Below are 13,300 nucleotides of genomic sequence, written 5' to 3'. Positions count from 1 at the left end.
GAGCGTGGTCCACAGCTGTCGCGAGCAGCACTGCGTGACCAGCAAGCTGTTTGTTGCTGTACGCGTGCTATCGACTAGTAGTGGTTAGGACCGATTTTACGAGTGATGATTATATTACAGTATAACTCACGATAGTCATTATTCAACAATTAGGAAAATAGTTTTTCAGTTCATAACATAAATAAAAATACACAACATGAAAAAGATTACTTTATTAGTAAATTATACATAAATGCTTAACATAAATGCATATTTTTCATTCTTTATTTAATTTTTTTTTTATCTAAGACCATGGCACAAATTTGCTGGTGTTATCAATAAATTATACAGCAAAGAAAAAGTTTATACGATATGTTAATTAACGTAACGTATTCCTTCAAACGGGTGTTAGTATTCATTAATAAGTACTAAAAAAATATTTTTTATTCTAACACTTCCCTAAGGTTGACTGGAAATGAATGCTTTTAGCATTAAGACCGCCTTGTACACATATATGTACTGAATGAATGAATGAATAAATAATAATTTTTTATATTGTATATATTGTATAAAAATTACAAAAATTAATTAAAATATTTGAAAAAAGAATAATCTATAGTTTTGTCAATGGCACTACATTTTTTTTTTCATTTTCATACATAATAATAGATACAGGTGTTCTTTTTTTCGTTTGTGTTTTTTTTTCGAATAATTGAATTTATTTCTTTTTAATATTTCGGTAATAAATTTTTTCTGGGGTAAGAAATACTTGAGCCACTATTAATAAATACAAACACCAGTGTCAAGGAATGGGTTACATTAATTAATATATATATATATATATATATATATATATATATATATATATATATTATTGATTGAGACACGTGTTACTGTCAAAAAGGTAACGGTCAACTTATTAGTCAACATACAAAAACATAATTAGGTATACTAAAAACTAAATAGGAATAATAAAAATATGGCAGTTATACCTGATTAAAGGTCACGAGTGCCAGCAGTAAACAAAATCTATAATTAGTACTAATGCCAGAAAATAAACAATTTTAACATCCAGCTCTCTGACTAGCTAGTTAGTATCGTATTGACCCTAAGTCCATATGCCCCTGCAAATGTGTTATGATTGACATTAGTCAAGGAGTTACGTCAAAGGTACTGTACATATAGCTATTTGATAATTATAGATAGATAGATACTCTTTATTGTTTCCTCCAAAAGATTACAATAGTAAACTTATTATAAATATAAATAATTACAAGAAATAATCACAATGAGAAAACAATGGGCGACCTTATCGCTAAGAGCGATCTCTTCCAGCCAACCTTTGGATGGAGAGGAGTAATTATAAACAATTTGTATTGTATTGTATTGTAAAAATCTTTATTGTACATAACTCATAACTTGGTGGAAGGCACGATAAAAAATTTTGTTAGTTCTAAATATGGGAGATGTAATACATATAATAATATAAAAATTATCCCTACTCATTATTATATATATATATATATATATATATATATATACACATACACAATTCAATTATATTTCAATTATAATTCAAGATTGCGTTCCACAAAAAAAACCGGCTTCAATGCGACAAAACTAGTTAATTTAATTTCAAAACTAAATAACTGAACCGATTTTGATAAAACTTCTATGGGACCAAACTGAAAGTAAACCTTTACAGATAAGAAAAGAATATTCATAATTGAAAAATCGATTCATAAATGACAGAGTTCTGAGGTAACAAACATGAAACAAAGACCAGATCCAGTTTTAATTACTCCTCTCCGTCCTAAGGTTGCCCGGAAGAGATCGCTGTTTAGCGATAAAGCCACCCATTGTTGCCTCTTTAACTTGCTTTATCGTATTTACGTATGCATTCTGTTCGTGTACATATTGTTAATCTTTATAATCAATGTCATTCTTTGAAGGGAACAAATAATAAAGAGTTTTCATTTATTCATACAAACATATAATAGAATTTGTAAAGTCTACATTTTATTTATTTATTTTTAACTATAAACATTTAAGTCGATTGGTACACATGTATGACTGTAACTACTAATGAACTGTTAAAATACTGTTGTAATGAATTGTAAGTTTTCTCATATTGGGTTTGCTGGAAGAAATCTCTATTGGAGATAAGCTCGCCTTTGTACACTATTATGTTTGTTTTTACATTTTAATAACCGTTTGTGTACAATAAAGAATAAAGAATAATAAAAACACATTGTCCAAAAGTGCGTTGCATTAAATTCTTACTTGATATCGTAAATAGGAACGTGCTTGTTTATTTGTTACCTTTTAGCGTCTGAATAGCTTATAAATCTATGAAATTTGAATGTACTCTAAGATATTTTACTGAACTAGGTGTTATCTTGCGAAAGTCCATATTAATATTTATTTAATCAGAATTATTTTGGTTTATTTTGTCTATTGGTAGCGGAATTAAACAAAATAATTCTTTCTTTTTTATACAACTTAGAATGGCAAACAAGCTGATGGCTCACCTGATGGAAAGTGGTAACCGTCGCCTATAGATACGGGCGGTACCATGGACATAACAGAGTATACAGTTTCGACCATGATACCCCCCATGCGTTGCCATTCCTGAGGACTCAGGTATTATTCATCTGTACCCTGTAAATTCACGCCCACTTTTGTATAGTCTCCTTCTGGTATTCAAATCAAATAACTAGCGTATTCATGGACATACTCGGTCAATAAACATATCCTGGTCACATGGGTGAAGTCACGGTTAAAAACTAGTCAATCATAAAGCGACTACTTTCACATAATCAACAAGCAACGCAGATTGACTCCACGTCGGGTACCATGCATCTAGATCTTTCCAGAAGTTCAACATGGCCTTCCTCGCTCCATTGCTCCAGGGCTTCGGCCAGCCATTCTTGGATGTTAGGTTATCTTCGAACTCTGATATACCACCAGCAGATACGCCCAGTGTTATGTAGAACTGAGAACGAAAATGACGTGGTCAGGAATATTTTTGTTTAATGGGTGAAAATGGAATGGTGTACCCGCCTACGCTATCGGTATACTGGTGGGGCACCAATGAAGGATGATGTATGAGGATAATAGCATATCATCATTCGTTGTAACGTGCTTAAAAAGTAGTCGACAAGAATTAACCACTATAGTTTCCAGGCGGAACCGCGTGAAGGTCGTTCTCACAGGGTGATATTAAGAAGGACTGGAGTCGCCATTCTTAACAAATCCTTTCCCTCTGTTTCTGTTCTGTATTTTCAAACTGTACTGTACATACCACATTTCATATCTAACTCTTCTGATTGTGAGATCTTGGCATAGAATTGGCCATTACTTCTTTTCCTATGGGTAACGAAAAAGGTCACTAATAGAACTTAATGTTCGTCGAATGGGGAGCAGCGTTCCTCTTAAAACATAATCAAAGCCTTACTAAGAGTGTTAACCCGCTTACCAAGCATGGCAACTACTAGCAACATCTCTTATGAGGAGGCCAATGCCTAGCAGTGGAAAATTAACAGCTGATATAATAATGATCTCACTCTTTAAATTGAAACAGCTGCTTAACGCCAAATACAGGGGGAAAGGGATTGTTAGCGATGGGATCTAATAGCCTGTTAAATCTCATCTAACAATGTTACTTAGACCTCTGCGTGGTTCCCCCTAGAAACCATCGACTGACCTGCTTTCTTCCTCATCTATCATTCCTCACTGGTGCCCCGCCAGCGTATACCGTTAGCGCAGGCGGGGTTACCATTTCCTTATCATCCATTAAAAAAAAAACGCCAACACACGAGTGGGATAGAAATGCGTATCCAGACGACTTTCGTATACTAAAAAACTAAAATAATTTTTACAGGATATCGGAAGCATAACACTTTAATTTTCAGGAATATCTGTTGACATGGAGGGCACCACGAGTCTCGGAGTGCGTTCTCTGACGGCCTTGAAACTGTTCATGTCTACGAGTCGTTTAAAAAATCCCTGTCACCAATATGCTCTGGTCAGACCATCTTCGAAGACCACTTCGATAGCTTGAAAGAGAACGTGTGGCAAATTGAACAATGTGAACTTAATGATACTCGAAATAGCATTCTTTACCAGTCAACCCTTGAGATGAACATATAGAAACCTTTACATTTTATTAGAATATCCCATGTTTGATTCTACAATGCTTACTGAATCATCAAAAGGTGCTATTCTGGTTCCCCCGGCGAGGAGCATTCGTGGTACGTGGTTGCAGGACCGTGGCAGTCGGCCAGCTAGCCCGCTCACTGCCGGCTCCACTCTCGCCCACTCCACTCCATCCACCAATAAAATTATACGATCTGTGAAGAAAAATAAAAAATAATTTAGTATATAATCACACGGCTATGTGTATAAATATGTCTGGCATGCGGATTGGCAACCGCAGTTAGGCATTGGAGATGCTTTAAGAGGGACGCTGCTACCAATCCCTCGCCCTCCTACCTCTGTCTAATTCGTATTTCAACCGTGAAGCAGTTGTGTTTGCATGGCTGTGTTTCGGTTTGAAGGATGGGATATGGCGTGAATTTACAGGGTACAGAGGAATAACACCTGAGTCCTCAGAAATGGCAACGCATGGGGGGTATCATGGGCGAAACAGTATACTCTGTTATGTCCATGGTACTGTTAATGTCTATAGATGATGGTTACTATTTTCCATCAGGTGAGTCATTAGCTTGTTTGCCATTCTAAGTTGTATAAAAAAAAAACTAGGGAATCAAAAATAAAATTTATAAACTAAAAATTGGATAACATATAATAAATAACATTTGCCAGTACCTGGTGACCAGCGAAGGCTGTATTCGTGATAATCATCTCCCCACATCCGACCATTAGTTAGTACATTCTTCTTTAGCACTTCGTTGCGGCAATCGAAGTCCATTACGGGACCTCCGTAAAGAACCTGCATGAAATAAAAACTGATAGATGTGGTAGACAGATGCGTTGACCACAGCGGAAGATTCGAAGTGCTCAGATTTTTTTTAATAGGTGATAATGGAGTCACTGGTGCCCCGTCAGAGCTAACGGTATACACTGGCGGGGTACCAGTGAGGGATGATAGGTGAGCATGAAAAGGGAGGTCAGTTAGCCCATCGTGATGAATTCACCTGGAATTCAGCACGATGGTTTCCAGGGGGAACCGCGTGCAGGTCGTCCAGATAGGGTATATCGATAGCAATACGGACTTATCTGCCGATTATTAATAATTTCTTTCCACTTCAGATAGACGTTAGGTCATTAAGACAAACGCTTTAGGTAAAGAGGTTTCTTCAGAGTCGGCAACGCTCGTGTAATACACATAGTACCTTTTTGGGGTAGATTGGAAAGGAAATAGTTGGATTTTTCTCCGCTAGATGGTTAAGTTGCGGGCACAACCAGAATTTTATAATCTACTTACATAAAAAATCCGAAGAGGTCTTTTCATATATTAAAATAATATAAAGTGTAAATAAATAAATATACCTTGTTTCCATAGTCTTGTGGTCCAGAATTTAGCTCCTTATTGCCACGTGCTGCAGCGATTTTCAAAACACCAGATGCAAAGTTTGTATTACCATATTTCTTCAGAAATGGTTCCAGCATGATTTCTGGAAATATGTGTAGATATTTGGTTTTAAAGAATCAAGAAAAAACTTCAAAATACATGAATATAATGCATGCAATGCATGTAGAATTGCATGGGGTCGAAATTGCATCACAGAGTTTCATAAAAAGAAATCAAAATATATTATTCATACAGGATAGTTTTGGTTACTTATACATGTGAATTTTTTAAGCCTAATATCTAAATTTATATTTAGCTAAGAAGAACTGGTATAAAACTTTCTTTTTACCATCATAAATATTGACTAAACGCAATCTTTTCTTTTTTATGACACATTTACAATATTTGCGATGGAATTGTTTTTGATGTATATATTTTTATTTTTTATTTTTAATTCACTAGTTGTGTTTTAATTACATACATATATTTGAGATGTTAAGTATATATTATAAGCAATCATGCAATTATATTCATTATGTACCTATATGAATGAAAATTAATCTTCAAATGTGTTGCTAAGAGCAATACTCGAGAACGGCTGGATTAATTCGGCTAATTTCTTTTCAAATACTCATTGAAGTCTCTAAAGAGTCCTTAAGAAGAGAAAAAATGTCTGGAAAATGGTTAAAACTCCATTTTCAAACCAATTTAAAGAAGAATGAGCTTCTCAATTTGGCTGTATATTTTTTTTAAGTTTGTAACCTCATAACTCCGTCAGTTCTAAATTGATTTGGAAAATTCTTTTCTCATCTGAAAGGGTAATACAGATTGGTATTATAAAGAATTTAACAAAATCGGTCTAGCAGTTTAATTTTTAATTCATAATAGCTGGTTTTACCATAATTAAAGTCCCTTCTTTTTGTGGGAGAAAATCTTTGTAATTCCTTTTCCCATACAAATTGTTACCGTTCGACAGAATAAAGTCCGTCGGATTAACTAGTTATGTGTTAAAACTTTAAAATTGTGAAGGCGACGTGAACCTGGGTACAGCCAATCTCCTTGCGGTAGTTTCGCCCTGATATGAACAGTCCCATATTTAAATACGAAGCTTTTGCTGGTCGTAATACGGCCTGTAACCACCGGTGGTAAGATATCTGCTCCGGATGGTTGCTTCGAGCAAGCTGGTGCTGTGCATCTGTAAAGTTTACGTAGGTGAAAGCATACCATTTGAGAATATCATACAAATTCAACAGAGTATGTAGTTTTAAACCAAAAGGAGTTTGGATATCGACTATTTAGTTGCGATATAATGGCAAACAAGCTGACGACCCACCTGATGGAAAGTGGTAACCGTCGCCTATAAACATGAGCAGCACCATGGACATAACAGAGTATACTGTTACGCCCATGATACCCCCATGCGTTGCCATTCCTGAGGACTCAGGTGTTATTTCTCCGTGCCCAATAAATTTACGCCATATCCCACCCTTCAAACCGAAACACAGCCATGCAAACAGAACTGCTTCATCGTAGAAACAGGAATGGAACAGAGGTGCAATGTAAAAAATTATACCAACCCATCAAATAAATTTAAATTGTCCGTAAAGATGGACATGTTCGTGAAGCCCGGCTGATTTTGTTGCAGTTTTGGAACTATACGAAGATTACCGTCTACTATAGACACCGTGGGATCTGATGGAAGGCGCTGATATGATACGAAAGGATATTCCTGAAAATATTAACAATATAAAAGTCCTGAGAGTACTCGGAGTTGAGAATCGTCGAAGAACATATACGAGTAGTCTGTTTCTTATTTAATAAAACTTAATGTAAACAAAGAAGTAATTGACACGACCATAAGACAATACAAAATAGTTTTTTTTTTATACAGCTTAGAATGGCAAACAAGCTGACGGCCCACCTGATGGAAAGTGGTAACCGTCGCCTATAGACATGAGCAGTACCATGGACATAACAGAGTGTACTGTTTCGTCCATGATACCCCCCATGCGTTGCCATTCCTGAGGACTCAGGTGTTATTCCTCTGTACCCTGTAAATTTACGCCATATCCCACCATATAATTTCTGTCAGTGTTTTTTAGACAGTTTCTGTAATCATTTCAACAATACTTAGTGACCTTAGGTTATATAGATAGAGTGTCCCTATACAAATGCTTCGAGAAAAGCGTGTCAACTTTTTCATACAATTTTGCGTAATAAAATAGTTACGACCGTTTTATTTATAACTTCTATATTTATTTTGTTTTACAATTTTTGCATTTATTTAATGTGTAAAAACTGGTTTTATTTATAATATATAAATGTATATAATATAATGAAATAAATATATAATATAGTATAATTAAATATAGATATATCAAGATACATTATGTACGTAAGCAAGAACACTGATAAAAAACGAGTCAGCTAATTTGACAATTACCTCACAAAAAGTTAACCTGTTTTTGAGACTCGATGCTACCTATCTATATAATCTAAGTTAGTGACCTTTGCATGAAATTCTATTAAAATAGATCGTAATAGAAGATAGTAAATGGATGAAAGAAGAATTACGAAAGAGATTTATCGAGCAAGAATGAATGGAGATATCGGTAGGGGCCGCCCTAGACGGACGTGTGTCGACCAAATAGGCGACGTGCTTAAGAAGGGCCAAATTAAAAGTACCCGTAACCGGCGAGCGTGTACGAAAAGATTGATGAATGTGGAAGAAGCGAAAGAGGTTTGTTTGAATCGAAGCATTTGGCGTTCCATTGTTTCTGCCTACCCTAATGGGAGACAGGCGTGACAGATATATGTATGTAAACGGTGGTAGTAAGAAACCTTACACGAAATTTTACAACTAGTAAAATCTAAAGTATGAAATATGTAGTCTAGTTACCACTTACAGGATTATCAATTGGTATGTATTGTTCAATTTGCCACACGTTCTCTTTTAAGCTATCGAAGTGGTCTTCGAAGATGGTTTGACCAGAGCATATTGGTGTCGTACTGCCGCGGATCACTGTCACTGATGACTGGCAATTGGGGTTGGAACCGCCTGAACGGTTATCCAAATCTGAAATTATTGGAAATAACTATTATAAAATATTTATCATAATTTTTTAAACTTTACAAAATTCTCATCTCCCCTCTTAAGGAGAGGAGATGGCAACTAACCCCCGGTAGAAGCACAGTCGGCTGGGGTTCAGGGCCCCAGGGAGAGAAACCGGCGTACAATGCGGGCAGAATCTAAGAGCATCGCTTTCTGCATCTTTCCCGGGAGTGAGCCACCTCGGAATCCCAACCATCTGAGATGTTGTTCGAGACTGGTTGGGATAAGACCGTTCACCGACATAACGATTGGAATGATTTCAGTGGATGTTACCCCCCACATTTCGGTCACCTCGTGAGCCAGGTCGAGATATTTTCTCTTTTTCTCAGTTTCGGCTTTCACGAGGTTCTCATTATTATCATTGTTATTAGGGGAGTTTTGCCAGTAGTTCCACTTGGCGGGCGGGTTGGCAACCGTAGTTAAGCTTTTACAGATGTTTTAAGAGGGACACTGCTGTCCATCCCTCGCCTCCCTTAGTCGCTACTTACGACACCCACGGGGAAGGAAAGGGATGCCCATTCTATGCCGGGGCAGACACGGCAGCAAATATAAAATAGTATTTCACATAAATATTTCAATTCTCAGAATTACAGTATTTTCTTTTTCCTTTTCAACGTGTACAGGTAAAGTCCCTGAAATACATTCACAATACATTAATTGCAAGAGTCAAGCGTGTTCGCAGATATCTGTTATTTGTATTTTTAACGTTTTTTTTAGCGAATCTTTAATTTCGTGATGTCAGTTTATTGATGTATCTTTTGGCTAATCGCCCAGTTTCTTTTATAAATGTTCTAATATGTTTTAACTATTATACTTGTATGCAATTCAACTATGATATAGAGAGGTTAAGGACTTTTTATCTTTTTTAAAATAATGTTTAAAAAACTTTTTTTTTATACGTCTTAGAATGGCAAACAAGCTGATATATAGATATATAATTCCTTTATATAGATAGAGAATGCTACTACGAGTATCATTAAGTTCACATGTATCTTATTTCATTTTGGACAATTTTTTTAAATAAATAAATAAATACTTACTGCCTACAGTATATGTCAGGTTGTCAATCACATATCCAACCCTGTCGACTGTCACGATGAAGTAATAGTGTATAACGTCACCCACTTTCAGTTCCACATTGGGATCCTCGAATTCCCATCGCCCATTTGTGGCCTTTGTAACCTCACCCCTTATTGAGCCAACATCGTCACTGCCTATAGCTCTGTTAAGGTGGCCATTGAAAGCGAACAATGATATTTTTGAAGAGCTCGAATCTGAAATATATTATTTATACTACTTAAAATGTCAAACAAGCTGGATAGTTCATGTCATAAAAAAATGGCAACCACTGTATATATGGCAAAATGTAAAATGTTAGAAAAATATTTATTTCAATAACAAAATTGATACACTACAAAGATCTTTGTTGTGGCTTCTAGAAGCCACACATTGTATTAAGGTGTTACAGTGTACTAGTAAGTGAATACACTGTAACACCTTAAGGTGTTACCTTACCTTACCTTAAGGGCATTACGATTTTCTTAAGTTGAGAAGTTTTTTGGTGCTGTGGGAAGCTTTGGTACCCTGTAATTTCACTGCAATATCCCATCTTACAAACCGAAACATAGTTTTTCTTCAACTACTCTTAATAAACAATTTTTACTTTTTAGATCTTGTTCTTTTTGGAAATGCTCTTATTATATGTCTAATCTAGAATACTGCGGAGCGTTAAACAAGGTTACGAAATTATGTATATATATTTATTATTAAATATATATTTAATAATAAATTAAATATATATTTAAATATATGAAAAATGGAGTGACAATCTCAAATGCAATGTGGATGCAGTGTGGTCAGTGGATGCAGCTGGCTTAGGATCATTTCAAGCAGTCAATGGAGGAGGCCTTTATTTAGTAGTGGACAGAAAATGGATGAAATGATGATGAAAAAAATTTTTTTTTAGAAAGAGAAAAAAAACAGATCGTTCGACAGATCAACCGACGGATCGACCGACAGGCCGACCGACAGTTCGACCGACAGGTCGACCGATACGTCGACCGATAGATCGACCGATAGATAGACCGATAGATCGACCGACGGATCAACCGACTGGTCGACCGACTGGTCGACCGACTGGTCGACCGACTGGTTGACCGACTGGTCGACAGACAGGTCGACCGACTGGTCGACCGACTGGTCGACCGACTGGTCGACCGACGGATCGACCGACGGATCGACCGACAGATCGACCGACGGATAGACCGACTAATAGACCAACAGATAGACCGACGGATAGACCGATAGATAGACCGATAGATAGACCGACAGGTCGACCGACTGGTCGACCGACAGATCGACCGACAGATTGACCGACAGGTCGACTGACTGGTCGACCAACAGGTCGACCGACTGGTCGACTGACGGATCGACCGACGGATCGACCGACGGATAGACCGAGTAATAGACCAACAGATAGACCGACGGATAGACCGACGGATAGACCGATAGATAGACCGATAGATAGACCGATAGATCGACCGATAGATCGACCGATAGATCGACCGATAGATCGACCGATAGATCGACCTTTGGATAGACCGACGGGTAGACCGACGGATAGATCGACGGATAGACCGACGGATAGACCGACGGATAGATCGACGGATAGACCGACGGATAGACCGACGGGTAGACCGACGGATAGATCGACGGATAGACCAACAGATAGACCGACGGGTAGAGCGACGGATAGACCAACGGATAGACCGACGGGTAGATCGACGGATAGACCGACGGATAGATCGACGGATAGACCGATAGATAGACCGATAGATAGACCGATAGATCGACCGACAGATCAACCGACAGATCGACCGACGGATCGACTGACTGGTCGACCGATGGATCGACCGATAGATTGACCGACGGGTAGACCGACGGATAGATCGACGGATAGACCGACGGATAGACCGACGGATAGATCGACGGATAGACCGACGGATAGACCGACGGGTAGACCGACGGATAGATCGACGGATAGACCAACAGATAGACCGACGGGTAGAGCGACGGATAGACCAACGGATAGACCGACGGGTAGATCGACGGATAGACCGACGGATAGATCGACGGATAGACCGATAGATAGACCGATAGATAGACCGATAGATCGACCGACAGATCAACCGACAGATCGACCGACGGATCGACTGACTGGTCGACCGATGGATCGACCGATAGATTGACCGACGGATAGACCGACGGATAGATCGATAGATCGACCGACGGATAGACCGACGGATAGACCGACGGATAGATTGACGGATAGACCGACAGATAGACCGACGGGTAGAGCGACGGGTAGACCGACGGATAGACCGACGGATAGACCGAGGGATAGATCGACGGATAGACCGACGGATAGACAGACGGATAGACCGACAGGTAGACCGACGGGTAGACCGACGGATAGACCGACGGATAGATCGACGGACAGACAGACAGATAGATATTTTAATTTTAAAGAGTAATAAAAAATAGAGGTCAAAAGCGGAACAGAAAGACCGAGGAATAACTACATGGGACAGATAAAAGAAGCACTAGGTGTCATGTCGTATAGGGAGGTTAAAGATATGGCTTGGGATAGAGCTGGTTGGAAAAGATGCATGAATTAGTTGCACCGACAAGAGAAAAGTCTAAAATGAAAAGAAGTAGATGTGAGTAGGTATTAGTGTTTTTTTTTTTTGTAAACCTAAATGTACTCGTTATTTTAAAAAGTTTCAATTCTCTACGGAAGTCATTACGGAAAATTGATAAACGCTTAAATTGTTCGTGCAATTTCGAAATAAATATATGATTATTACCTGGTATCGATATACGTAATCCTTTTGGTTTTAATACTTCGAAATTCACTTTTATATCGGGACGTTCTTGTGATATTGCGACTTGTAATACGATTAAAACAATGGTCACAGTTGAGACACGACCGTTAGCAACGCACGCCATCTTGCCACTGACCCGAGTGCGACTGTGACCGGATCGCTGCACTGCACAGAGTAATACAGATAATAAGATGGTACTTTATTAGGTACCCTGACTAGTCTAAAACTTAGTATTTTTTTTTTATTTGATAAACAAGAAAACGGCCCACTTTACGGAAAGGTTGTTCGATTTATTTGATTTTTAGGGTTCTTTTTTTAGGGTTAGGGGATAAATTGGTACAAAGTAGCTTATCGTGTGGGATAACGAGTTAAGTTGAGGGGAAGGGATTATTAGTAATGCGGACTACCAGTCCCATTGCTGACAATATACCCTGTTAGATCGATCTCCAAGTGGTCCCTCCCTGGAAATCGTCGTGCTGAATTCCCGGTGGGCTAATTGACTTGCCTCTTTGTTTTTACCTATCATCCAACCCTGGTGCACCGCCACCGTATACCGTTAACGCAGGTGGGGTAACCGTTTAGTTATCCTCCATTAAGAAAACATCCGGCGATCAGGCTGGCATAGGCCGCATTACTAACAATCCCTTCCCCTTTTCGTCAGAGGTTGCTACCAGCGGGTGTAATTTTTTATATTTGTAATTGTAAAAAAAATATTTACGCTATGAGTGAAAAAAAATTATCGAGGTTGGTACATACAGGGATTTTACTATAACCCAATCTCCCAATGAA

The 13,300-nt window shown here is 38.0% G+C and overlaps 1 protein-coding gene across 1 annotated transcript; it reads right to left on the bottom strand.

The window, feature by feature from the left end:
- Window positions 1-197: 197 nt before the first annotated feature.
- Window positions 198-12,679, bottom strand: LOC113520075 (beta-1,3-glucan-binding protein-like). The gene is made up of 9 exons (XM_052903022.1): window positions 12,494-12,679; window positions 9,668-9,901; window positions 8,422-8,591; window positions 7,093-7,244; window positions 6,556-6,710; window positions 5,494-5,618; window positions 4,810-4,933; window positions 4,183-4,331; window positions 198-2,974 (listed from the first exon to the last, which is right to left on the bottom strand). Exons 1-9 carry the CDS (start codon window positions 12,633-12,635, stop codon window positions 2,774-2,776), a joined length of 1,452 nt encoding a protein of 483 aa, XP_052758982.1. The 5' UTR covers window positions 12,636-12,679; the 3' UTR covers window positions 198-2,773.
- Window positions 12,680-13,300: the final 621 nt, after the last annotated feature.

This window comes from Galleria mellonella, unplaced genomic scaffold (assembly GCF_026898425.1).
Source record: "Galleria mellonella isolate WM207_F2 unplaced genomic scaffold, CSIRO_AGI_GalMel_v1 utg99, whole genome shotgun sequence".
NCBI lineage: Eukaryota > Metazoa > Arthropoda > Insecta > Lepidoptera > Pyralidae > Galleria > Galleria mellonella.
The sequence above is the reverse complement of the archived record's forward strand: the minus strand, read 5'-3'. Positions and strand labels throughout refer to the sequence as shown.

Bases quoted from the DNA above. Each gene is read 5' to 3' on its own strand.
- LOC113520075 (XM_052903022.1), bottom strand. From the start codon at position 12,635: ATGGCGTGCGTTGCTAACGGTCGTGTCTCAACTGTGACCATTGTTTTA. The intron at 8,592-9,667 runs GTAAGTATTTAT...CAATAATTTCAG, and splicing joins CCTGACATATACTGTAGGCA to ATTTGGATAACCGTTCAGGC. The intron at 7,245-8,421 runs GTAAGTGGTAAC...TAATATTTTCAG, and splicing joins ACATACCAATTGATAATCCT to GAATATCCTTTCGTATCATA.